The following is a 26459-nucleotide window of genomic DNA, read 5'->3' on the forward strand; positions in this document are numbered from 1 at the left end:
AATAATAAAAAAAGTAGAACTATAATCATCTCCCTATATGCCATTTCTTTACATCATTAGGCAAAATTATTTTAAATTTTTCACATGATTAATGTATTTCATAAAATTCAAAGTGTATTTAGAAGGATGTAATTTCTTACCTTAAATGTCAGGAGACTTTTTGTATAATTAGGCACTATTATGGACTTATCTGTCACATTTCCCACTTTGCAGTCTATAACAATATGATCCAAGGCCATAGGTTTTGTACCAATCCCATCTATTTCAATGCTGTGTGCCATACCATCTACTTCATTTTCTAAAGTAAGTTTACCCTATGATAAACAAAACAATTTTCAACTCTATAGCAGTCAGCAGTCATAAATCAATACCAATCTCTCACCATGTCTTGAGTCTCAAAAATAGGAGCTTGTTAGTCACTGAAGCTTTCAGTTCATATAAAATTATTTTATTAAACAAAAGATTTGCTCTTAGTTTTTATCTTTCTGGAAATCATATATATATAAACATTATCATATATAACAATTATATGTGTATTTATCACCTTGTCAAAGAAATATTGCTAAAGGAGAATTTTCAGATGTAGCAACTGACTTACTGAATAGGAACAATGATCTCATATTATTGAGCATGCTTCTGAAAATAACCTATATTAAAAATATCCATAAGACATCAGCACTGAGACATGATAAATACTGGCCTTTCAAATGTTTTAAGTCAACCAACCTATCAAGTTTATAGAACATACAAATTGTTAGACAACATTTGTATAATTAACTAAATTGGCTACTATCTATTCATTTGTTCATTTAGACATTAATAATGTAAGGAAGATTCCATGATTTCATACCGTAATTTCACATTCCAAAATGGGGTTGAACGTCAAAGGATACTGGACAATTTCACCAGGACCAACATGTAAAATGGGAGGTCCATGAAACCACTCTCCTTCTACTTTAGCTTGAAATTTCCAAGGTTTCTTTGTTTCATTTTTCTAAAACAAAAAAATAGTTTCACAGATATTACAAGAATGTTTGTAAGACTAATTACATGCTAACTCTTATTTCTTAAGTTATAAAAATACAATTAAATTGGGCATGGTTATTCAAGTACCCTAGTACCAGCATGTGCATCCTGGAGTACCACAGCATCCTGGGAGATATTGTTAAGTTCAAGGCCAGTCAAAGCCACATAGTGTGAACCAGTTGCAAAAAATGCAAGGGCTAGACATCTAGGTCAGTAGTAGAGCAGTAGCCAATCATGAGCAAGAATTACAAAGTACCAGCAAAGAAAAGGGAAATAGAGAGATGAGTTGAGTTTGAAAGAAGTATAGAATCAACAAAATTGAACATAATGAAAATCACAGTACGGAAACACATAATGCAAACCACACATTTCTCTGTAGGGTAGTTTAATTATTTTTAAATAATAAATAATAATGCAATGGTCCTAAATAGCATTTGATAAAATACTGCAATTGTTATGAATTACTCCATGTGTTCTAAAATACTGGGTCATGTCTTTAGTAATTAAAGGATCAAAACCTAATTTATTACTCAGAATACAGAAATTCTCCTAAAATTCAACTACCTATTTCTATGCTGCATTGTCCCTTTGTCTCATAGGAAACTTTGTCTAATGGTTTTTCTTTCTTTTTTTTTTTTTTAATTTTCGAGACAGGGTTTCTCCCTAGCTTTTTTGGTTCCTGTCCTGGAACTAGCTCTTGTATACCAGGCTGGCCTCGAACTCCAGAGATCTGCCTGCCTCTGCCTCCCCAGTGCTGGGATTAAAGGCAAGCGCCACCACCGCCCGGCTCCTAATGGTTTTTCTTAGTTCCTATGAACTCATCTCAGTTAAAAATCAACAGAATTTGGAGTCGTGATCTGAGAGTTTGTATTTCAGCATGGTGACTCCAGGAGAAAGAAATAATGCTTATTAGGCATTTGATGAGAGGTTAACGAAATCATAGTCACATTCTTAAGCAAATAGATTCACTAGAAATAATGAACCTGTTTGTAATTGAATTCATACTCATGAAAGAGACCATGAAATAATAAGGAAAAACAATTTCCAGCCTAAAATACGATTATAATCAATTTGCAAATCTCAAAGATGAGGTTAGGAGGAGTTTGAGACAGCAAAAGTAAGTGTTGAGTTGCAAAATGCAGCACCCTGAAACTTATTTCTCCAATATTTAAAAATGGATATTCCAAGAAAATTGAATCAGAATTATGTCTGAAAACTTGACTATTTTTAGTATAACGGAGATTGGCATTAGTGAACAGTAGAAACACGCTGAGGCTCCTTTGTTGCTCTACTTCTCTCTGGCCTGGAAAGATCTTAACAAGAAGAGTAGAGTGTTTGATGATTGTCCTGGTTGGGGATTACTGTAGATTGCTGCCACCTGGGAGACATTATCCTCCTAGTATAATAAACGTTGCTTTCTCCACAGTCTCCTCTAGACCTTCCTAGACAGCCACCACCTTCCTTCTTTAGAAGCCCACAATCCAGTCATTTCTTTCGCATCTATATCATTTTTAAGCATATTCTTTCTCTTTTGAGCTTACATGTGCCTCCCACATTTCTGCATGGTAATACATTTGGATTTTTCACCCTGCTAATTTTCCATTACTATTTTAAATAGAGATTAAAAGCATAAATATTTAGACAGAAAACCTAAACTATAATGTGTTAAAAAAATTCTCCTGAACAATGTAAATAGGTCCTAAAATCTTACATACTTTTACCATGCAGTTTTCAGCTGTAGCTTTCTACAGGAACCATCATACTCCGAAAAGAAATTGCCCCCCCCCTCATGCCCTGACCTCTGATATTAAGAGATATGCTTCTTTACTTATCTAGTAACAGGGGTTAAATCTACAAATCTACAAATGCTTGTTTCCTAGCTATTGTATCTTTTCTATAAATTTGTTATACTGCACAGACAAGGTAGATATAGCCCAATAATGGTAACATCTCTAGTTTTACATTATACATTTAGAAATTCCTCTTAATGTTCTTGAGCACTTATAAAGGGTCAGGAATTGAGGAGAGAAGCTCCAGTAAAACATGAAAATAGACACAAAAGAAGTTTTTACTTACTATTGGGATGTGCTGTGTAAGGGGTTCAAATGCTGGTGTTTTAAACAACAATTCAGCCTCTGGTTCTTGTTCATTTACTATACCTTCAACTACATACACACGCACATCATATCTTGATATCAACAAAATATTACAAGGGTATCTTCCAGGTCCAAGAGGAGCAAATCGTAGAGGAATTGAAACAGTTCCTTCTAAAGCTAGCAAAACAATTTAAAAAGAGTAGTCATTCTCAATACTATGAGACATAAAATTAATTTTGGCATACAATATTTACTATTATTCTGTGAAATTGAACTCACTAAGAATAGACTACGTATCTCTAATGTTACATATTCTTTCTAAATCTTATCACATAATTTTATTTTTGAATGAGAGAAAATGTCTTGAATAGTTTTGTGGAAGAGATCTTCCATTCTAAAGAGTTAATAGGCTCACCATGTATTGAAGGAGTATATTGCTTTTATCTTACATTTTGAATGGCAAAACAGGGCAAGAGGAATTGCTATTTCAAGGGATTTTCAGTGTTCAATATCAAATTAATATGAAATATTTAATTGGTCAAAACCAGTCAAATGGCTCCATTTAACACAGAGTGAAAAAATACAGAGAATATATTTGGTGATCCAGTTTTACTGCCATATTTTTGTGACCTTGGGGTTCTCTAATGTAAATATTTTCAAATTCTCCATCTGATGTTAACACACAATAACTAATCATTAGCATTAAACTGAAAGCTAAGATTATTTTTATGTTTATATGAAAATTCAAACTATTAAGTGCAAGACCCTAAAGAATAAAGGGTCTTTCCCTCTAAATCTAAAAAACAAATCATTTTGTCAATAGAATTCATGGAAATATTGCTTTCTAAAACTTATTGAAAAAAAGCCACTATTTGTTTCTTTGCCTTAAACATCCAAAATAACTATAACTACCATATGTTGATTCTGGTGTATCTGTGTGCACACGCATGTGTTCCCTTAGTAGTAAACCATTTCTTTCTAAAACAGAAATATATTTCCAACATTGTGCTGCCATATAATGTCATTTTATTTTAGACATATCATCCAGTTCTACAATGTATTCCAAGCACTGCAAGCAATAGCCAGACTTTTCTTCTCTGTCTCCAACTTGCCCATATATACTTTCAGAGATCATTACTCAAAGTATTTGTCTTCAAGCCATACTCTGTGCCTCCCTTGAGATACAGATACTTAAATTCAAGAAATAGAGATTACTATCTATGGCGCATAATTTTCAGTCTTTCAGTCATCCCTCCTACTTACCTACCTGCCTACCTACCAACACACACATGTGCGCACATGAAGACACACACACACAAAAGCATACACACATATGAAATAGAGGCTAAATAATATAGGCCTACGTAGAGCCTAACTGCGTTGATGTCCCAAGTTGGTGAGACATTATTTTAACTAACAATCCAAAAGAACTTCATCCTTTCTGCAATATTTTCATGAGACATTTTGTTCTATTTTAATGCTAGTTGACTGAAGAACTGTAGAGTAAATAAGGAGTGAGTACTAAGAGGAAGCCAGGGAGAAAGATGATGTGTGTGAGCTGTAGTGTTCACAAGCCTGGACATAAAAACCATTACCATTCATGTTAGGGTTGACAGAGGGGAGAAAACTAGTTAGCACCTAAATATCCTGTGCTGTTAACTATCTTGTCCAAAACTCTTGAGTCCAAAAATTCTAAAATTATGCCTCATGTTCCAAGTGGTAGAAAGTTCTACTTGTCAACGTAAATGACACAATGTATTCTATATTAAAGTGCAAAGTGTGTTAGGTTTTATTTTACAAATTTTGAATTTTAGTAAAAGGCATGTGGGATTCCATCTTTAATTTTGATCTGACCAAAATTGCAGTATGGACCAACCATGACTTAGAGTCTGAATGAAATTTGGAGAATCATACAACACTCTGATTTCTTCTAGTATCCAAAGTTATATGAAAGTTAGTACTATATCATTCAAGATACTTTGTGCAATATCTAAAATAAATCTCATTACAAAAATATCTAATGTTTGGGTTCATCTACTTAAAATCTGATGTTTGTATTCAAATCTATAGTCTTCCTATAGATAAATAAAGAAAAAATTCTTAAATTTCAGAAAAAATTTCTAAAATTCCAAATTCATTATACGGTTTAACTTGGTAAACTAATTTACTTAATTATCCATATATAAAAGTGGATCAAACATGGGGTGATCAACTACTATATTGTTACTTACTATATTCTTGCTAACTTTTAGCTATATTATTCCCAATGAGTAAATACAAGCTCTTCATTTGAAACTGAGCTACTGAATGTGAAAAACTATACACATACACTAAATTATATCTATGTATTTGTGAAAATATTTTTATTGAAAATCAATCTATGAAAATAATACTGACAGAGAACAGCTGACCAATTTACTAACCATACTTCCAAAAACCCATGGAAATTTCTTTACCAAAACTACAAGTCACGAATGCCAATTGCAATTTTGTCCTTTCTAGTTCTTTTGACATGTTCTTATAGACAGAAGATCATATGTCTTACAAATAATTCAGTAAATAAACTGACAATTTCATTGTATTATAACATCTTCTCTTCACTGATTTTCCTCATTTTATAAAAAAAAATGAAAATTGACTATATAGTCCATCTTAAATAATAGTTCTATTGATAAATATAGAATATTATTAATTTAAAAAATATCTATTCTAAAATGTATTTCATGATACCAAACATATTGTAATACTCAATATGATAACATTATTATCATGAACCTACAGCAACTATTTAGGAACTATTCAAATGTGAGCTGTCAGCTTGCTGCTTTGCCAACATGCTTGCCTGCTTTGAGCTATTATTCACTGTTAATATTTCTACAGTCAATGTTCATGAGATTTATCCATGTTTACCAATTATTTTAACAACTATTGAGCATTGAGTCTAAGTTCTTTTTTTTAAAAATAACTCCAATCTTCCTAGCCTACAATTAAATTTTTCTTTAGTTTCATTTCCAATACCTGTGTTTTAAGTAGTCTCAATTTCATTGTTAGGTTTAAATGTTTTTAATTGAATGGTAGTTTTCTAGGATATATAGATTGCCTGTTCATCTGCATCTTTCTAATTTTTTTTATTCTAAAATTAGGGGAGATGTATTCTTCCTAAGAGATAATTTGCACAGGTTCTTATTCTCATATCACTTAGGCCCAAATGTATAGTATGCTTAAAATACTGATTGGGGCCAATTATCTGTACTAATCAAGGATGTACCTATTAAGTGTAGGAAGGACATTTTTCTACATGCATTGACCCATTTATTAAAATCCATTGGGAATTTGACATTATATAATTTTATCTTCTGGTTAATTAATAAATTCTATCCCCATCAGTTGTATATACCACAACTTATGTAGATGCCGTCCATCCCTGCCACCACTCTCACTACCATCTTTACTTCCACGATTGGTTAGTCCCAAAAGATTGTATACTTCCTTGATAGGATCATTTTGGGTACATTTTCTCCCACAGCTACAGTTATTTTAAGTCCAGATAGCCTTCTTTTAAGAGAAATGCAAGAGTGGTATTAAGAGATTGCCAGGCATTGCACAAATTTAGTCTGACGTCATTCAAAAGCAATTAATATACATTCATTCAACATAAAAATAGTTTTGGATTCCTATGATGAGTGTGAAAGTATTCAGTTAGGAAGTGGCACGCAGTCAGTATCCTCATAGATACACATAAATAAGATTCTAAGGAAATAGGAGATCAGGCAAGTAGATTATTTCATTTTTACACTTAAATTATACTTTGATTGTGCATGAGCCAACAAAAGACAAAAAGTCTGTTTTCCAGTCTGGTCACATCGGCTCAGCAATTATGGGAATTCCTCACAGGAATCACACAAATGGTTTGTTGTTATCTTTCAATTGTTGCTTAGTTTTAATTTTAATTTCTGGGTATCTTCATGGATCATTTCATTGAAAATTAAGAAAAGGCCTATCAAGAAGTGGTACATTGTTATTATTTTAACTAGGGAGTTTCTTTTCATATATAATTTCTAAGAATATAAAATTTCCCAAAGAAATAGCTGAAATAAGGTTTCATTTTCTAATTAAACCCAACATGGGGAAGAAAGGAATAAAATTGCTGATAGCAAATTAACTTTGTATTTTTCATTTTGATTTCTCATACCATAAAATTTGCCTCATTTTAATATATTAAAAATCAGCTCACTGATTTTAATTACTTTAAGACTTATCTCCTAAGTGTACTAAATAATTTAAATGAACTGCTACCAAGCTAATGAACATTATCTTCATGAGAATTTAAAAAGGTTTTTAATATTCTATTTAAACTATTCTGTTTAAATCATTACAAAGTGCACAGCCACTGGTAAAAAAATCAAATAGAAAAAATAATAATAAGCAATTACAAAAAATTAAAGTGGTAACTATAATCTCTTACATGAAATCATAAAGGTGAAATTGAGTTACTTATCAAACTGAAAATGTTTTAAAATTATAAGAAAATATATATTTCTTTTGTGGCAACTCAGTAGAAGACTTGCCTCTTAAATACACATGTGCTCTATTTCAGTACCTCACAAACAGAAACAAAAGGCAAAGTACTTATGAATGTGTGAGTACATGTGTCAGTACAGGACAGAATAAAACGTAAGATCACAGACTCGAGGCCAGCCTGACTACACAAGAAGGTCCTTTCTCACAAACAGAAGAACTAACATATTAAATTATATGACTTTTCTCCCAGTGAACTTTGGGAGTTTAGTCCAATAAAACTTGAATGTATATAGGGAAATTTTCCTTTCACCTGTATGCGTGTATGGGAGGATAGTCAGAGAAAGGACCATCAGTTAAAGTTATTATGATTTCCAAAGTAGGAAGTGAGGTTACCATCAAATTGATGCAGACAGAAAAGCAATGGAAAATAGAAATAGATCAGGCCTATGGTACAACAGATACAAAAGACCTAGAACTTCAATTTGAAGGGAATGGTTTGAGCAGACTGGACTACCAAAAACAAAGATGGAGCACATGGTCAGTATACTATTATGTATGTGGGAGGAAGAGAATTTTTGACTGGAACAAGCAAGACTTTTAAATAAGAAGTAGAAACTCATTTCCAGTATTGGGGAGAAAACAATAAAACAGAGGAAGATGAATTCATTCTAAAGAAAGAATCATGCAAAGGAAAGACTGAGGTTCACACATTTTGCATTAGTTTGTTGTGATAGACTGAATGTAACTGGCCCTGATAAGCAGTGGCACTATTGGGAGGTGTGGCTGTGTTGGGGTAAGTATGGCCTGGTTGGGGAAAGTCTGCCACTGTAGAGAAGGGCTTGAGGTCTCATATATTCTAAAACCATGCCCAATTGTTCAGATAATTTTCTGTTGACTGTACAAGATAAAGAACTCTCAGCTATCTCTGTAGTACCATGACTGCCTGCATGTCATCATTTTGAATAGAATGAACCTCTGAACTGTAAATTATCCACTCAATTTCCCTTATAAGAGTTGTCATGGACATAATGTTTCTACACAGCAATAGAAACCCTAAGGCAGAGTTTGGTAGTAGAGTGTTTCTAGAGATACAGAAGTATGGGAATGAATCTTTTAAATATCTGGAATAGACTTTTCAAATTCACCAACAGCACCTTCAGCATTTCTCTCCAGTCACTCCCTCTTCTGGGAGCTCAGAATACTGAAAACATATGGTGTAAACTTACTTCAAACATACAGGGATAAGTGTCATGGTTATCTTGATTCATCAATAGTGAGTAGCAATGGATTCAGTGAAACATTTGGCACCTGGGGGGGGGAATGATGCTGCAGCTTGATATTTCTTTTTTTTTAATATTTATTTATTATGTATACAATATTCTTTCTGTGTGTATGCCTGAAGGCCAGAAGAGGGCACCAGACCTCATTTCAGATGGTTGTGAGCCACCATGTGGTTGCTGGGAATTGAACTCAGGACCTTTGGAAGAGCAGGCAATGCTCTTAACCGCTGAGCCATCTCTCCAGCCCAGCTTGATACTTCTTAATATCTCTGGATAAATTGGTAAAAGATAAGAATGTGTTCCATGATAAAATCAACCAACTTCAGAATACAGTGAGTGACAGCAATGAACTAAGTGAAAAAAAACTGACCAACTTCAGATGAGAATAAAGAGTCTAAAAGTTTCTAAGTATTCTCTGAAAGAGAATCTATTCTCCAGCAGCCACAGAGCTTGGGTCGAGAAAAATCAAACCAAAGCCCTCATTAGAAAGTTGGGCTGAATTACAGTGAAAATTCAAGTCTCAGCCTTAGAGGGTGTTGGCAGTTAATGTAAGGACCTTAATTGGTAAAGAATGGGATTCTATAATCTGGGATGAATATTTCTGGGAGTACACTATTGATGCTGAGAACCATGAACCCTCAGATTCTCAAGGGTTTATCTCATCTGAGGAAGTAGTATCCTTAGTCAACCCCTTGAAATATTTCCCTTTCACTGGAGAAATTAACCTTCAGTGTCTGTTAAACCAGCAGTGACTTTTTCTGAAGGAAATGAAACATAAGACATTACTGATGTCCTTTAAGAAACAACAACAGTTGCCTCTAGGCCCATAACCAGACTCAATGCAAAGCAAGCTCCTAAACGGGAGAAGGAAAGTGTAAGTCTGTGAGGAAGTGTTATCTACTATTAAGGAGCTTAATGATTTTGCTAAGTCATTCAAGCGGGAAGTTTGGGGAATGTGTGGAAATAGATTTTTAAGGTTGTGAAATACTGGTGGAAGGAACATAAAACTAGATCAATCTGAGTTTATTGATATGGGCCCTTTGAGTGGAGATTCTAGATTTAATAGGGAAGCTAACACAGTTTAAAAAAAAGGTATCAAAAGTTTGTATGAATGGTTGGCTGAAGCGACAATCAAAAGATGGTCTACCAAAATGAGTTGGAGATGGCTGATAAGGCTTAATGCTGACGAAGGGATTTTAAGGCTCAGGGAAATCTTTGAGTTTAAGGTTAGCCTGATCCACAGATCCAATTTGAGGACAGTCAAGCTTAGGCTGTGAAGGGAACTATAAAAAACAGAAAGCTGGTGAAGAACAAGGGGGCCCGGTTCCAGTTTCAGCAAGCAGCAGAAACTTGGCAGTTTGGCTGTGTGGTCCTGGGTTTTAGTCCAGGTGAAAAGAAGGGGTTTACAGAATATTCCTCTGTGACTAAGGATAGCTACTGAGGTAAAGCATGTATCAGGGGTCTCTCTGAATGTAGGCCCAGAGAGGTCAATGTATGAAGCTATGAGGAAGAAGTCTGGATTGCTTTGAGGATAGCCAAGATGTTAGAGATTACAAGAGTTATGGGATAACCGCCAAGGAAAGTTACTAATGGTTCTGGAACCAGTCCAAGAAAAAGAAGTGTGTTGTAGCTAACAAGCTGAAAGGAATTGGAGATGTGAAGAGCATTTTGACATGAGACATGGACATGCTGAGATTGGAGTTTGTCCAGTTGGTTTTGATCTTGCTTTGATCCAGAATTTCCTCATATGCACCCTTTTCTACATTTCTGAGCAGTAATTTATATATACTGTGCTATTATATATTGGATGCATGTGACCTGTTTTTTCTTTGTTTTATTTTGATTTATACAGGTGATTATAGTTAAGTAATTGCATAATTTGAACTTTGGACTTTTAAGCGATGTTGAGATTGCAATAGACTATGAGGAGTTTTGAAGTTGGACAAAATGCATTTTGCATTATGATATTGTTAACAAGCATATGGGAGCCAGAGAGGGGAATGGGGTAACTTGAATGTAATGGGCCCCCATAAGATAATAGGAAGTGGCAGTATTAGGGTATAGCTCTGTTGGAGTACATATGACACTGTTGGAGGAAACGTGACACTGTGGAGGCAGACTTTGAAGACTTAAATATGCTTAAGTCATACCCAGTAGCTCAGTTCACTTCCTATTGCCTGTACAAGATGTAGAACTCACAGTTACCTTTCTAGCACCATGTCTAACTGCACGCCACCAAGGGCCACCAAGATGATAACAGAGTGAAACTAGGAACTGTAAGTTTAGCAATTAAAAGTTTTCCTTTGTAAGAGTTGTCATGACCATGGCATCTCAACACAGCAATAGAAATCTACCTAAGACAGTTGTCTTCACATATGACAAAAGCCTGGAATAAGACAAAATAAAATCACTGGAATAAGAATCATATTGGGGTCTAAGAATAAACATGTCCAAAGGGGTAAGTATGGGGAGAGGAAAAAGATTAAGCATTTTCTTTATTCATTTACTAACAATGTAAAAAGTGGATTTTTACAAACATTAACAAGATAACATGAGTACAGGATTGTGGAAAGTAGTTTTCTGAAGAAGCTGTGTCTGTAGCAGTGTGCAAACTGCTTGACGTTGCCCAATTAGACTATCATCTTTGTAAGGTGGAATGCTACATTTTAAGAATGAAAATTATCTTGAAACATGTTAGGATCTTTAGTAGCCATTTGTTTTTACTGTCTATATTTGACCTAATTTCCTTATGTCCATTAGATAAAACTCTTATAATGCGTTATTATGTTTAGTACATTATAGCCTATAATCTTTAAGCGGAGAATTCTATAGCATCTACATATACAACAAAAAATTTTTCACACTTTCCTGGAGCCTGCTTTCCCAAATAACCTTATCAATACATTCTAAAGTACACTAATTTTGGATTATATAATCCTTCTTTGCAGAATACTCTTTTGTGGTTGTCTCAGAATTTTATTTATTTATTTATTCACTCATTTTAACGATTGGTTGGGGAATTTCCCATCATTTTCCACATGGCCTATTATTATTTATTGCCTTATTCTAGTTCTAACTCTTTAATTTTTTATTGTTTTTATTGCAGATACATTTTTTTCTACTCACCCCTTCCTTCCTACCCTCTCCCTTTCTACCCTTTTCCATGACCCCCAGGCTCCAAATTTATTCAGAAGATCTTGTTGTATTCTCCTTTCTATGTAGAACCATGTATGTCTCTCTAAGGGCCCTAACTCTTAAATTCTTGTTACCTGCTTGGGTGCTTGGCAGTTGTTTTTGAGGTGGCTGGTCTCCTAGAATGATAAAACAAATATAAAATCCTTGAATTTATAATTTTAACCACTCTTTCAGGATTAGAAATATTTTTTCATGTTTTCTATGCTTTAATAAATCTTTTGCATAGGTAAATACATTCAGTTAAAACTATTGACAACACGGAAACAGATAAGAAATTGATAGGAATTCTGAATCTTTCCCAAATACACGAAGGAAACTCTTAACCAAAGTTGCCATTAAAAACTATCCATTCTTTCAGCTCACATTTGAAAGAATCTGGGTAGCCTTCAGCTTAGAGGAGCTCACTTTACAGAGGGGCCGTCTGAAACACCATGTAGGCTTTACAGCATCACTTCAAAACCAGAAGTGTTTCACGATATACAGAATGTTCTCGAACCTGAGCTAGGACCCATCATCAATTTTTCCAGTAAATTAACACAGCCTGGGACATGGTTATTCTCCCTCACTGGATGGTTTAGAAATTAGCGTATTTTTGGTATCTGATGGAGAGTTAGACATCAGAGATGTAGCCACTCACACTATGAGTTCTCAGTCACCTGAGCTAACCAGAGGGCCATTAAGGCAGGTTACTCTCATGGATCCCTAGCTTATCTGGGAACCATGGTCTTGCTTCTGACACCCTTGTCTCAGAGCAGGCCTCCTCAGAGCTTCTTTGCAAGAATAGGATTAGAAATATTTTACAGTTAATACAAAACCAGAGGAAATCAGCAAGTGAAACTTCACTAAAAAAAATTACTAAAAACAAAGCACATCATATATAAAACTGAAGTTATAGTACATTTGAAGATAACACTAGTTAAGAATTTGTAGTCTTAGCATTATCCAGCAAATTGACAGGAAGGAAAATAAAACTGAAAATATTTTCAGCAAATACATTAGTATATTTATGTATATTGAATAGTATATATTATTAATTTTCATATTTATCTAATGTATACCTTCCTGACTGTGGAAACAGAAAAATGCAGGCCCATTTCCATCTCCTCTGATGGTTAGAGTTTGGAGATTGACAGGCATAGCTGCAAGGCCTAACTCAGGAGGTGATTGCTTGGTTCTTTTGAAATTAAGATAGCTCATTCTAGTAAGTTTTTGCCATCCTGACTGGTGGTCAGGAAATGCAAATGTACTTCTGTTCCTTTTGTAACTGTGAGGTCACGTGGGGAAGGGTGGTCTTCAGAATATGTGTTTTAGAGCACCTTTGCTACCTAGACAACAGAATGCTAACGATTTGATGTCTCAGAGTGATAAAGTTATTGATTGTGTGAGTTATTCTTTATATCATGTTAATAAAGTCCTTTATTACTCCCCTCCCCCATTTATGTTGGGTATAAAAGCTATGGAAAAATGAAGGTGGTGAATTTCAGAATTTCAATCACTGGAATGCCCTCCGGATGCTTTTTATGTTTTCTGTGTTATTACTTTTATGTATCTTCATATTCATTACTTATATTTCTTCAATTCCCATGCCCCCACCATGGTAAGAAGTATTTCTGTCGAGGTCACTCCTGGACATATGGCGCTCATTGTGAGGAAACCAATAGCAAGTACATTATATTAACAATAAAGAACATGGCTTTATTTACATCAAACATGAACAAACACTGTTCTCTTCTACTATGCTCCTGCCTTTAAATATCTGTAATACTGCTAGGTTTTCAAATCAAAATATACTTGATTACCTGTTATAATTTCAGGTTGGATTCCTAGAGATTGAGTCTGGATAGCCGGAGGTTCTGGAATCTGAGGAATGTAAATTTTCCTGGGTATATTGAAATGTGCGGGAAGGCTCAGTTCTGTTGTATATAAAATGGATTTAGGCTTCTTCAACTTTGACATATTAAAGAGCAAAAGGCACTGCAAATGAAAATTAAAATTGTATTGTAATTTTCTTAATTTTTACCTCTAAAACACAAGGTAGCACTATGTGCTCAGATAAAACATGTGGGAGAAAATACACAAAAGCATAAAGCAGCTTATTTCTTTAGAGGTGTTAACATTAAAGTGGGTAGAGGCAGCACTAACCCATATAAATTACCAATGGTGTTATCTTTAAGAGTTACCCATGTTCCCTTTTATAACACTGATTGTAACCAAAATTACTTATCTTTCAAGGAAAATATTCCATTAATGAGCAATCCCGAAATACAGATTTACCTATGCCCCTTCACATCTATATATCAGATACGAACATCATTTGCAGGGTATACTAAGTCATCATCTTCACTAATGATGATTTCTTTGACTACATAAAAACAATGAGGATCAGGCCTTTGTGCATATCCAGATCAAATCGCCTTCATATCTAAATTTTGTATTTTTTAAAATTCATATAGCCATTATTCATAAAATGTGGGTTACAACATATTACCATTCAATCTTCCTCTAAATACAATGCTGTCCTTATGAAAATTGCACAGTAGCTTTAACAGTGGAAGTGAAGCAAGGTACAAGTAACACTGTTTACCTCAGAATAGATATTATGTGTTTGATATCAAGAGAGATAAAAAATTAAAAAAAAACTTTTAGATTTCTAGAAATTTACAATTTGAAAGGAATAATAAACAAATGTCAATCTCATATGAAACATAACTCACAAATTAAGGAAGAAAAACCGCCATAGACAAATTCTATTAAGAATTTTTAAATAAATTATTTTGAGAAATAATGGTCGAAAAACAAATTTTAAAAGATTAAAAAGAAAAGAAATTTTCTTATGATAGGCTTGTAGTTTAAAAATGATCACTTATAGTGATATTTTGTTTATGAGCTAACAAATATATCTTTCCTAAAATCAGAGTGCCAAGCTAGACAGGCACAGGCAGTGGTGGCAAATACCTTTAATTCCAGCAAACACACTAGTTAGCCATAGACGCTGGATGGTCATGGTGAACATCTTTAATATTAGCACTAGAGAGGAATATAAGACAGGTGGAGACAGAAACTTGCTCTTTTCAGTCTGAAAATTTCATAGATATAAGAGCTCTCTAGTGGCTTGGCTGCTTTGCTTCTCTGATCTTTCAGCTCGAACCCCAGTATCTGTCTCTGGGTTTTTATTCATGCTACAATTATTCATTAATAGCTTTTGTGATCATTGTATATAAGGCTCCCAAAATTCACTTTTCAGTAGAACTATGGGGTTTAGTCAAAGAGAATCATCACCTTATTCTAATTAGTAGGGGTAAATTAAAGAAGAAACTATCCAATCCTTGCTATTTGATAATTTCAATCTTATTAAAGCTTTAAAATCAAAGTCATCTTTAACATCTTTCTTATTTCATTAAGTTCCCTAGAATATTCTAATGTTCAGCAGAATTGACAGTTATTGGGAATTCAAAAATACACTGGGATGATTAAAATTATTCTGAATGCCATTATATTTAACAAAATGAATTTTAAATACCACTGAGCTCCCTTCGAGGAAAAAAATATTCATCACTTTCTATGTAAATATATTGTAATTATACAAAAAGAGAACTGCAAAATTTTAAGTAATTAGAGTCATTGTGATACTTCACCAGATACAGGCACTGGCCCCCAAGACTGACGGCCTGAGTTATATCCTTGGAATCCACATGGTAAAAAGAAAACACTGTAGGTGGGTCTGTTTTGTGTCGATTTCACTGGTTAATAAAGAAACTGCCTTGGCTGTTGATAGGGCAGAAAATTAGGTGGGTGGAGTAGACAGAACAGAATGCTGGGTAGAAGGAAGTGAGGTCAGATGCGACGGGCCCAGCCGCCAGGTCAGACATGCTGAACCTTTCCTGATAAGATACAACTTCGTGGTGCTACACAGACTACTAGATATGGGTTAAAGCAAGATATGAGAGTTAGCCAGTAAGAGGCTAGAGCTAATGGGCCAGGCAGTGTTTAAAAGAATATAATTTGTGTGTTGCTATTTCGGGGGAATAAGCTAACCAGGCGGCCAGGAGCCAGGCGGCAGGAACGCAGCCCGCCGCTCCATCTACAGCACATAATCCCTGCAAATTCTCCTCTGCTTTTCATAAGCATGCCCTAGCACATGCAGGCTCAAATGTGTGCATGCACACACAGATGTACACAAAATAAATGAATGAATAAATAAATAAATGCTTCTTTTTTTCTCAAAAAAGCAAGTGAATGGCATTTTTTTTTAGTCCTACCTCAATCTTGGTTAGTCCTAGGAGGGCAATGGCTACACGAATGGTACTGCTCTCCAGAGTGCCAGTGATAGCCCTTCTTTCATACTCAAGTGTTGACATTTGTTGCTGTGCTGCAAAAGCCAAAGCCTTCTCCTTGGCTTCATTAGTCAGTGGTACTTTAAGGTCTATATCAAGGATTTGATGAGGTTTGCAGCCCAAATATAGAACTGGATCTTCCTTATTATATTCTGAAGAAAGTAAAAGTGTTAGTGAATATAATGAACGTTTATTCCCTCAGCAGTGTGATTAAGCATGAATTTGTGAGGTTAGAAACAGAAAAGTGCAACTAGTTATGATATTCATTAAGCAGAGGAAAAATAAATGGATAATTCATTATTACTAATTCTAAATAACCGATTAAAGAATAAGACTTAAAAAAGAAGATACTCATTGATATTTTCTAAGGGTAGATTTACTGCAGCAGTGCTTTATCTGAGGAGTAAATAGGGGTGAAAAGGGGGAAGGTGGGGTGTGGGAGGAGGGGAAGGAGGGAACAGAGATTTGTACACACAATGAAAAAAGGATTGGTTTTTAATTTTAAAAAGTAAAATTAAAAATAGGGATAGAAAAGAAGAAAAAATATCAATATGCTCAAAAATTTAGTATAGTATTATCCCAATAAAGTAATAATAGTAACAATTACAAAGACAAGATAGGACAGATTCTCACACTTCTAAAACAATAAAACATGTATGCCACCTGGGCCACATTCTTCTACTGTTAATGGTGTAAGGTACTTGTCCCTTATCCACTTATTCTATCACAAGAGAGCAAAACCCTCCAGTTATAGGATGTATCCAACGACAAATTTGATATCAAAGGAAAAACAAACAAAGAAAAAAAAACAAAAATAAAATATCTTTCATGGGCAAATCGTCTTAATTATGAGGAGGAGATTTCTTAAAACATGCTATTATGGACTGATAAAAATCATACTCTTCCTACCAACCTCAGAAACTATAACACTCATTATTATCCCTGTTGGCAGGCTCCTTGATTTTTCAGAATCAATGACCACTCATTTCCCTCAAACCCTTTTCTTTCCAATCAAGACTCTGTCAGAGGTCATACTTAATCTTAGTTGCTTTTTTTAATTTCTACAATCATTGAAATCATTAATTAAGGATATGGTATGGGGAATAAAAATAAACACATAATTGATGCCATTTAAACTCAGGCAAAAAATAAAACTTCATTTCATTAACAACCAAATTCTTTCAGTGCTGTAAGTCAAGAATTAGAAATACAGATAGAAATCTAGATTATAATAAAATCAATTTTTGAGAATATAGAGATTTGATTTCCAAACAGAAATCAATAGGATTTATTGAGTAATATTTCATTTACTAAATCTCAAGACTGAAACCATAGATTTATAAAGAAGTCATCAATTACGTTTTAAACTAGTCAAATGGTGTTGTTTCATTGAAACAAACATAATGGAGTAAGAAGGAGGCTTTCTAAAATATAAATGCATATTGGGGAAAACTGGTTTAATGATGTTTGCATGACTATGTGAATAATAATACCATCTGTCAGTATAATGAAGTAAAACATTTGTAACATACCTTCTTCTAGAGAAATACTGTAGTCAATTGGACTTGGTGGCTTCATTGAAAGGAAATTGGAAGGCAAAGGTATTAAACCTTTTCCTTCTACAATATATATCAAATCTCCAATCTAAACATAAGCATATAATAATAAATTTTAAGCTCTCAAAAATATAGAGAATAGTCTGAAAAAGTGAAAATCTATACACTTTCTAGGCACTTTCTTGCTTTTCTGAGCAACCTACGTACTACTTTATATAGACAAAAGTAAAGCATAGAATTTTACATTAGCATCCTATAAATTTGGATTGAAATCACATAGGTTCAATAAGGAGGTCCTAGAAATACTTTATACACATTCTTTGGAAACCATCTTAAAATAATCATGCAAACATGAAATAAGCTTTGTTCCTATCCTGTAACAACATTATTACAGACTATGTACATCCTTGAGACTGTTTTAAACGTGTGCATTTTCAAAATGATCACATAAACATCTAAAGTACTTTAGAACGTGATATTAGATAAAAGAAAGTACAAAAGGTTAAATATTATCTATTTTTCATTAAATAAAAGTGGGAAAAAATGTAAGAGCACCAGCATTATGCAGAGAAATCAACAATGGTGAGCATGTGTCCTTTGTTTGGCTAACAGCTATTAAGCCACAGGGAAGTTTACTAGGTCCCTGAGCTTCACTTTCCTTCTCTGTACAACTGGTGTCTTTAGAAGCCTAGAGCATAAATGGAAACAAGTGGAAGAAAGGAGCTTCTAAAGACACAATAGAAAATCCCAGTGGGGAAATATTGGCCTTATCAGAAATAGGCAGTCATATGTATAAGATAGTGAAAAATGAATAAACGTATGTGGTGACTGGTACCTAGTTCATTATATTCATGTTATAAATATAATTCATGTCATGTTATTGAAAATGGGGGCAAAAGAAAGTGACAATTTACTGTAGCTTCTTCTCTATGTTGGACGTAGAGAATATCAGCATATGACACTCCGTATTATGACCAATTTAAATCAGGACTAGTTTGAGAAGAAGACAATTAAAAAAAAGTAAGTACAGGACAAAGTCTCCTCTGCCCCATGTTCCTAAAAGCCAGATACTTATTTACAATGGTTTCTTCCCTTTCTCTCTACCAGGAAGGACAGAAGTTGATCAGAGTCTAGTTGATGCTTACTTGACTGCAGATGATTCTTCATTAATCTATGTCATAAAATTCCATTAGACTTCCTACATTATGTCCTACGTAGATATTCAATCTCTTTGTTTTCAAGCTTTTAAAACTTCTACTTCTTGATAAAGCTACTATCCAAGTGAAAGCTCTAATCTATCTCTTTCTCTAGCGGTCTCTTTTAATAAACATGCTAAAAAGCTTTAGTTTGTTTTATGTTTGTAAGAACAGTATGTATTTTGTATTTTCTGTAATAATTTTAAATGACTGTATGAAAAGAACTGGAATGACAGCATGTGCAAGAGACTGTGAGAACACATGTAACAAATGTGTGTTCTAATCAAAAAATGTGGTCGTAGGAAGGCAATGACGTACTGGAACATAAGCAAATTGGAGAAAAGATAGGTGTTAGGTGGCTATAATTAAAAGCCAAACACTCCTCAAATGAAAAAAAATCCCTGTCTAAGGTTATGAACTTCGTCATGAAAATCAGTTCAAACCATGCTTTTTGGCTTCTAGAATGAGAACATAGCAGAATCCATTCCGTAAAATAAAATCAAGTGCTGGGAATCACAATGTAGACAGATCGATGTGTCAGGTTGCTGCTGCAATCTGTAATGTTTGTATGCTGCCTCTTCTTTCAAATTCAGGGAGTGCAATTCCTCAGGGACTATGTTCTGATTCTGCAATGGTTTCCATTTTAAGTTTTGCAATTCCATTTTATATTTGAAAGTTCTGTGGTCTTCTGCCATCTAATAGCAACAGCTTTAAGGACTGTTGTGAGTCTGCCTGTAAGCTGAAGTTTTTATGAACATGGATGATTTGTACAACTATCCTTATCTTCAAATGATATAAATATTTCCTATCTCATTTGGAAATTCACGTAAAACACACAAAAGTGAAATAAATGTGTACTCCTGAAAACTGCTGGTAGAAACAATTTTATTTCATGACTGGAAAACTACCAAATAAAGGCCTAATTAGTTCAGTAATAACAGTGGAGCTTAATAGGAAGTGGGTTATGTCACATTCAATAAGAACAGGAGCAAACCATTTGTGCTTGCTTGCATGCGTGATTTCTAGTGAAGCATATAGTATATTTTAATATAATTATAAATATACTTGACTGTACAAATTAAAGGCAACTATAAATAATTCAATCAAACTCTTTAAATTGTAGCACTCTTTCTGACAGGTAGAAACTCATTTCTAAGATTATTGTTTTATCTTAATGTTTCTTCTGGCAAGTATAAAATATATATAATCAAAGTTAAATTTTAATAAGTGAGGATGCCAAACTATGCTTGACTATATTTTAAGGAATTTAGATTCATTTATGTATGTAGATGATATTCTTGTAGTCTACTTCAAGGAAGAAAAATAATTTTGTAATTCTACTCTTCCAAATGAATTTTCTTTATTTATAAATTAATTTTAAAAGGTATTTTGACCATTTATAATAACTACAGTTATTTTCACACATTTTTATATAGAAAAAAATGTTGTTGAACCTGAAAAATTTCCTTTCCATTGCTGAGAATAAAATCCAAGGTTGGGAATGCTACAAAAGCCCTCTGCTACTGTGCTCCAATTCTAGGTACTGATTAAGATAAAAACCAAGGGAGTTTCTCAGTGGTGATTTTACATGTGAGATTAAAGTATATCTTATAATTAATAAAATATACTGTTTTTCACATGAAATTTATTCTATAGATACTAGGTAAGTAATACCTCCGAAGAGCATTGATTACTTAGATATACTAAACACAGATGATATACATGGCTATGTAGCTATATACCCTGAGAATTCTAAATTTCCTCCTCAGATCATTATCTAATAATTAGTCTCTCAGAGGTAGTCTCCCATCTCTTCCCCTTCTTCTCTCCACTGGCCTGCCCCAAACTGGTCTCTCCTTTGTTGGTCTTAAGAACTGAGCTACACAAAGCACAGACACAAAGAAAAGAATTTCTTCAGCAGCTTGTGAGGTTGGAAGCACATCCTTCGTCAGATAACACTGGGAGAAGATGCCAGCCTTGGTCAACTCCTTCACTGAAGATTTTATAGACCTTAAGTAGAAGATTTAGCATAACAGGCCAGATCTTTGACTCACAGAAACTGAGATAAAGCTAGTCCTGGAGGTTCTGCTGCCATGAAACTCGCATATGCTGAGACCTTAAATTTGTGTCTAAGTCGTGGGAATTTTTTGGTTTTCTTCAGAAGAAGAATTTTGCCTTGGAAATTGAGGATTAGAAACATTCTGGAGTCCCATTTGCTTTAAATTGGCTTTAGTGATTACTTCATTATGAAAGCAACCATTAATGGAATAAGCACAGAGCACAATTCTGTTCTTACCTCTTTGTTGCTCAGGATGATGGCACAATAGCGGACATGCATGTCAAAGGGAAGATAGTAGATCTCCAGGCTTGAAGATCCTTTGGCTCCCAAAAAAAATGTAGGCATTGAACAGAAGAATTCTCTGATAAAGTTAGACTTAATTGCTAAGGAAAAAGACACAGAGAAAGTTGATGAATGATATAAGTATTATTCAAGCAAACTAGTGTTTTAATAAATAATTAACATTTTAGAATGTATAAAATATTGAAACACTATAACATAATATTATGAGATAATACATGCCTGGTTATGGTGGTGCATGCCTTTAATCCCAGTACTCAGGAGGCAGAGGCAGGCAAATCTCTGTAAGTTTGAGGCCCAGCCCAATCTACATAGCCTAGCCAGTTTTATGACAGCCAAATCTACATACCCAAAAAAACCCTGTAATGAAAAAAAAATGATAATACATACTTCTTTTTAATAAAAACTATTGGTGCCCTGATCTCAAGCTTGAAATTAAAAATTCCTTAATACTCCCATGAAAGAAGACTGTGGTACTATTTAAATTTAATTCCCACACACCTATGTATTGTGAATGTAAAACACACATATAATATATATATATATATATATATATATATATATATATATATGTATATATATATATATAAATATATATAGTCACTCTTGAATGTTCAGTTTTCATGACCTGTGAAACAATTCATATAACAAAGGAAAATGAACACTTCGAGATGGAAATTACTAGATACACAAAAGTATTCATATTTTTTGTTAGGAGTTTTAAAATATGTTGATAGATTCCTCAAGTTCTACTAAAATGTGGTAATATGATAGGCCAACCTTACTGATTTTATATGAACAAACACTTTGTAATTGTGATCAACTGTGGTGTTACTTTCTATAACAGTTTTTCTGTCTGTCACTGTACCCATCTTTTAAAAGAAATTTTCACAGCATATTCAAACTTTTTAAATATTCGGGTTTTCAGCAACACAATGATTATCTTCTGAAAGTCAAATTGAAGTTCTTTTAAGATACCTTCGTGTAACTTTGCCCATCTTTTTTGAGACTTGTGTTTACTTAATAATACTAGATAAAAAACCATATTTTTACAATTCCAAACTTAATAATACCTAGTACCTAATAGGTTAAAAGAGTTCAATAAAATTCAAAAGCAACATAAGGACCAGCTATTTAATCATGCTCCCTATTTGCTAGGGGAAGCAAAGGTAGGGGTAAAAGGAAAGATGTGGGCACAGTTCTCAAAAGGGTGCTCAACAGGAAAGACAGACAACCAATAAGTCAGTCTCCATCTGGCCAGAAATATCTATTAGTTCTATCGTCAAAATCCCCCTTGATGTATTATCTCAGTTCCCTTTTTATTCACGTAGAGCTAGTTCCAGGACAGGCTCCAAAACCACAGAGAAACCCTGTCTCGAAAAACCAAAAAAAAAAAAAAAACCTTTTTATTCACGTAAAAATCAGATCCAAATCATATGTGGTGGCACATACCTTTAATCCCAGCACTCAGGAGGTAGAGGCAGGTGGATCTCAATGAATCTGAGGCCAGTCTGGTCCACGAAGTGAGTTCCAGAAGAATCAGGACTGTTAGACAGAGGAACCCTGTCTCAAAAAACAAAACAAATCAGATCCAAGTTAAAAAAACAAAAAAGCAATAAACCTTTCACCAAGGTACTCACAGGTTCTTAAGCCATTTTCAGCATGGGAAGAACTCCGATCGCCATAGTCACTATCCATACTACGACTGTCAGAAGAGGGAAAGAACATCCACATTACACACCAAAGATTTGTCACTTTTTTATTTTATTAAATATTGTAGATATTTGGTAATTATTGCTATCTATAATATAATATGTGGTGTTTATTTTGTTTTAAAAACTCAAAAATTAGAAAAGAAAGAAATCCAATTTTTCATATTCCTACCCTTTCTTTTAGACAGGTTCTCACTGCCTTACTTGCCTGCAACTTACTATTTAAGTCAGGATGACACAGAATTCATAGATATCTTCCTCTCTCTGTCTCCCTAGTGTTGGGATTAAGGGCCCATTTGACCAAATATCTAACATTAGCTATAAATATTAGTGAAAACGGGCCTCTTTAATTTTTAAATAGTGAGAAAAATGGGGTGCATGTCAGGGATAAGCAGAAATTTTCACCCAAAGAGGTTGTAAAACAAATTTCCTTTCCATGGAGAAAAATCTCTATAATTATTTCCATGTTTGTGTCATTCTTATAAATGTGGGATACATAACAGTTTTCAAATTTCAGTTTCAGGCATAGAAATGATAGAGCAAATCATAATCTGAGACAACTGTTTCTCTTCATAGGTTTCATGTAATACAGAGCCATAAGCATCACGCATATTAGCTCTCTGTTAGTATTTATGATTATCTTGATCACTAAGCTATCAGGAAATATTTATTATTTACAGATATACACATAAATTTGACCCTGCAAAATCTTATTTCCATGTTATCATAAATAATTCCATTACGTTTGTTTCATTTGAATATTATAAATAACACTTTCTTAGAAACATATTCTTGTTGATGTTATTTCCCACTTTTATAATTATTCTGTGCTTTAATTCTACTAGTACACATTTGATAGGAAATTTAAGTACTATACTATCTTTTGTTAAAAAGAAAGGAACTTTTAATATTTTGTATAATTTAAGCATTTGGATACTTTAATTTACAGCTGTCCTGGGTATAATAGCTAGATACTTTCCCATGTAAAATACAGTTCATAAACATAGTACAAAGAGTTACAAAGATTGTATCTTATTTCTTCATATATGGCTCCACTGTCATCTCTTTGATAATGGATATCAAAGCAGAATTACTGATTAAAACCTACAGACAATCTAAAGGTTCATTTTGTTTAATATTTGCAATCTCTAGACTTTCAATAATTTTTATCATAGTATGTAGAAAAGTATATGGATCTGAGCTTCATATCTCTTTCCTTTGTGTATTTTGTCAGAAAGAAATAATAAAAAAGCCTTTGGAGAAATTTGCAAGCTGCCTCATCCTTAGCAGCTTTTCCAAAACTTAGATAAGCTAAGATCAATATACAGCTGATGATAATGACAGAAAACATCGTGGACTTAGGAACCTGTCTCACAATTTTACGAAACTAAGTATTATTTTGATTATTGGAGAAATCTGAAAATAATTTAGTTAAAATTGTATGGTTTGTAAAAATTCTATTATACTTAATGATCACAAGTCTAGAAATTCATTGACAAACACCATTCTTTCATAAAATTAATGTCTTGGTAGCCCAAAGTGAAATGAAATAGTATCTCACCTGTCTTTTTTTTAATTCTTTTTTTTATTGAGAAAAGGAAAAAAAAAAGTTTTCCCCTCCTCCCAGCCTCCCATTTCCCTCCCCCTCCTCCCACCCTTCTCCCTCTCCCTCCACTCCTCTCCCCCTCCCTCTCTAGTCCAAAGAGCAGTCAGGGTTCCCTGCCCTGTGGAAAGTCCAAGGTCCTCCCCCCTCCGTCCATGTCGAGGAAGGTGAACATCCAAACTGGCTAGGTTCCCACAAAGCCAGAACATGAAGTAGGATCAAAACCCAGTGCCATTGTCCTTGGCTTCTCAGCAGCCCTCATTGTTCGCCATGTTCAGAGAGTCCAGTTTTATCCCATGCTTTTTCAGTCATAGTCCAGCTGGCCTTGGTGAGCTCCCAATAGATCAGCCCCACTGTCTCAGTGGGTGGGTGCACATCTCGTGGTCCTGACTTCCTTGCTCACAGGATGATTGGGATAAAGGAAGGCTGGATAGGGGAGCACGGAAGCACAATTCTTAGTTAAGGGAGCCACCATAGGGCTGGCAAGAGACTTGAAACTAGAGTGGCTCCCAGGAGCCCAAGGCAATGTCCCCAGTTAGTTCCTTGGGCAGATGAGGATAGGGAACCTGAAATGACCCTATCCTATAGCAATACTGATGAATATCTTGCATATCACCATAGAACCTTCATCTGGTGATGAATGGAGATAGAGACAGAGACCCACACTGGAGTACTGGACTGAGCTCCCAAGGTCCCAGTGAGGAGCGGAAGGAGGGAGAAGATGAGCAAGGAAGTCAGGATCACCTGTCTTTTTGTTACTACTGGTACATAGCCTTCTAACTTATTTTTTCTAGCTATTAACAGATGCCTGCTAGAGATGTTTCATCAGGAGCATTTTGAAAGCTTTCTAAACTTGGAGAAAATAGTATCAAAATAGGATAAATTGCAGGCAAATTTTTGATCAAACAATACTTCTTGTTAATTCATTGGTGAATGAGGAAATGGAAATTATTTTTGAAATATAGATGAATGACATTTTAATTTTCGGTTCTGGTAAACAGGTCTTCTCATATAAAATTGTTAAAAAGTCATTGAGTTGATTATCTTCTGAGCTTGAAAGGTAGCTCTAAAGCTTATACCCTACTTCAAAGTATTTTGAACAAGAGTTACCAAGATCTTTATTAGATGATGTTACAGCAGATATCTATTTAAGCCAAGTAGCCAATCAAGTCCAAATCTGGATTTTGTGCAGCATGAGATGGTATATAAGAGAATCAAGTTTTGGGTTCATTTTATTCTCCATATGTATAGGTTTCTTTAAAAGAGGGTGGGGATGTACCAGTGGCCATTTTTTAAATGATTTTGTGTTACTTATGCTCAGATACTACAACACTGAACAGAAATCTGACTCTAAAATATCACAGTATGAGTTTCCACTGTTAATACGAAAACTATTTTAAAGCCATTTAACCAAAATTTATGATGACAGAACTTATAATTCAAGCAAAATCTAAAAAATATAAAAATCTAGAACTATATTATCATTTTTTGTAGTTGTTTGTTTGTTTTGTTTTTTGAGACAGGGCTTCTCTGTATAACATCCCTGGTTGTCCTGAAACTCACTTTGTAGACCAAGCTAGC

At 34.2% G+C, this 26459-nt stretch overlaps 1 protein-coding gene across 1 annotated transcript in view; it reads right to left on the reverse strand.

Annotated features, from left to right (window-relative positions):
- Positions 1-26459, reverse strand: part of Cfap47 (cilia and flagella associated protein 47) — a 279387-nt gene that overhangs the window by 97728 nt on the left and 155200 nt on the right. The window contains 9 exon segments of the mRNA XM_041642780.1: positions 141-314; positions 851-994; positions 3103-3299; positions 12193-12234; positions 13918-14092; positions 16378-16604; positions 17985-18096; positions 21501-21646; positions 23204-23268. Of these exon segments, the coding sequence (XP_041498714.1) occupies positions 141-314; positions 851-994; positions 3103-3299; positions 12193-12234; positions 13918-14092; positions 16378-16604; positions 17985-18096; positions 21501-21646; positions 23204-23268 (1282 nt within the window).

This window comes from Microtus oregoni, unplaced genomic scaffold (genome assembly GCF_018167655.1).
Source record: "Microtus oregoni isolate MIOR12 unplaced genomic scaffold, Mior012 000079F_003, whole genome shotgun sequence".
NCBI lineage: Eukaryota > Metazoa > Chordata > Mammalia > Rodentia > Cricetidae > Microtus > Microtus oregoni.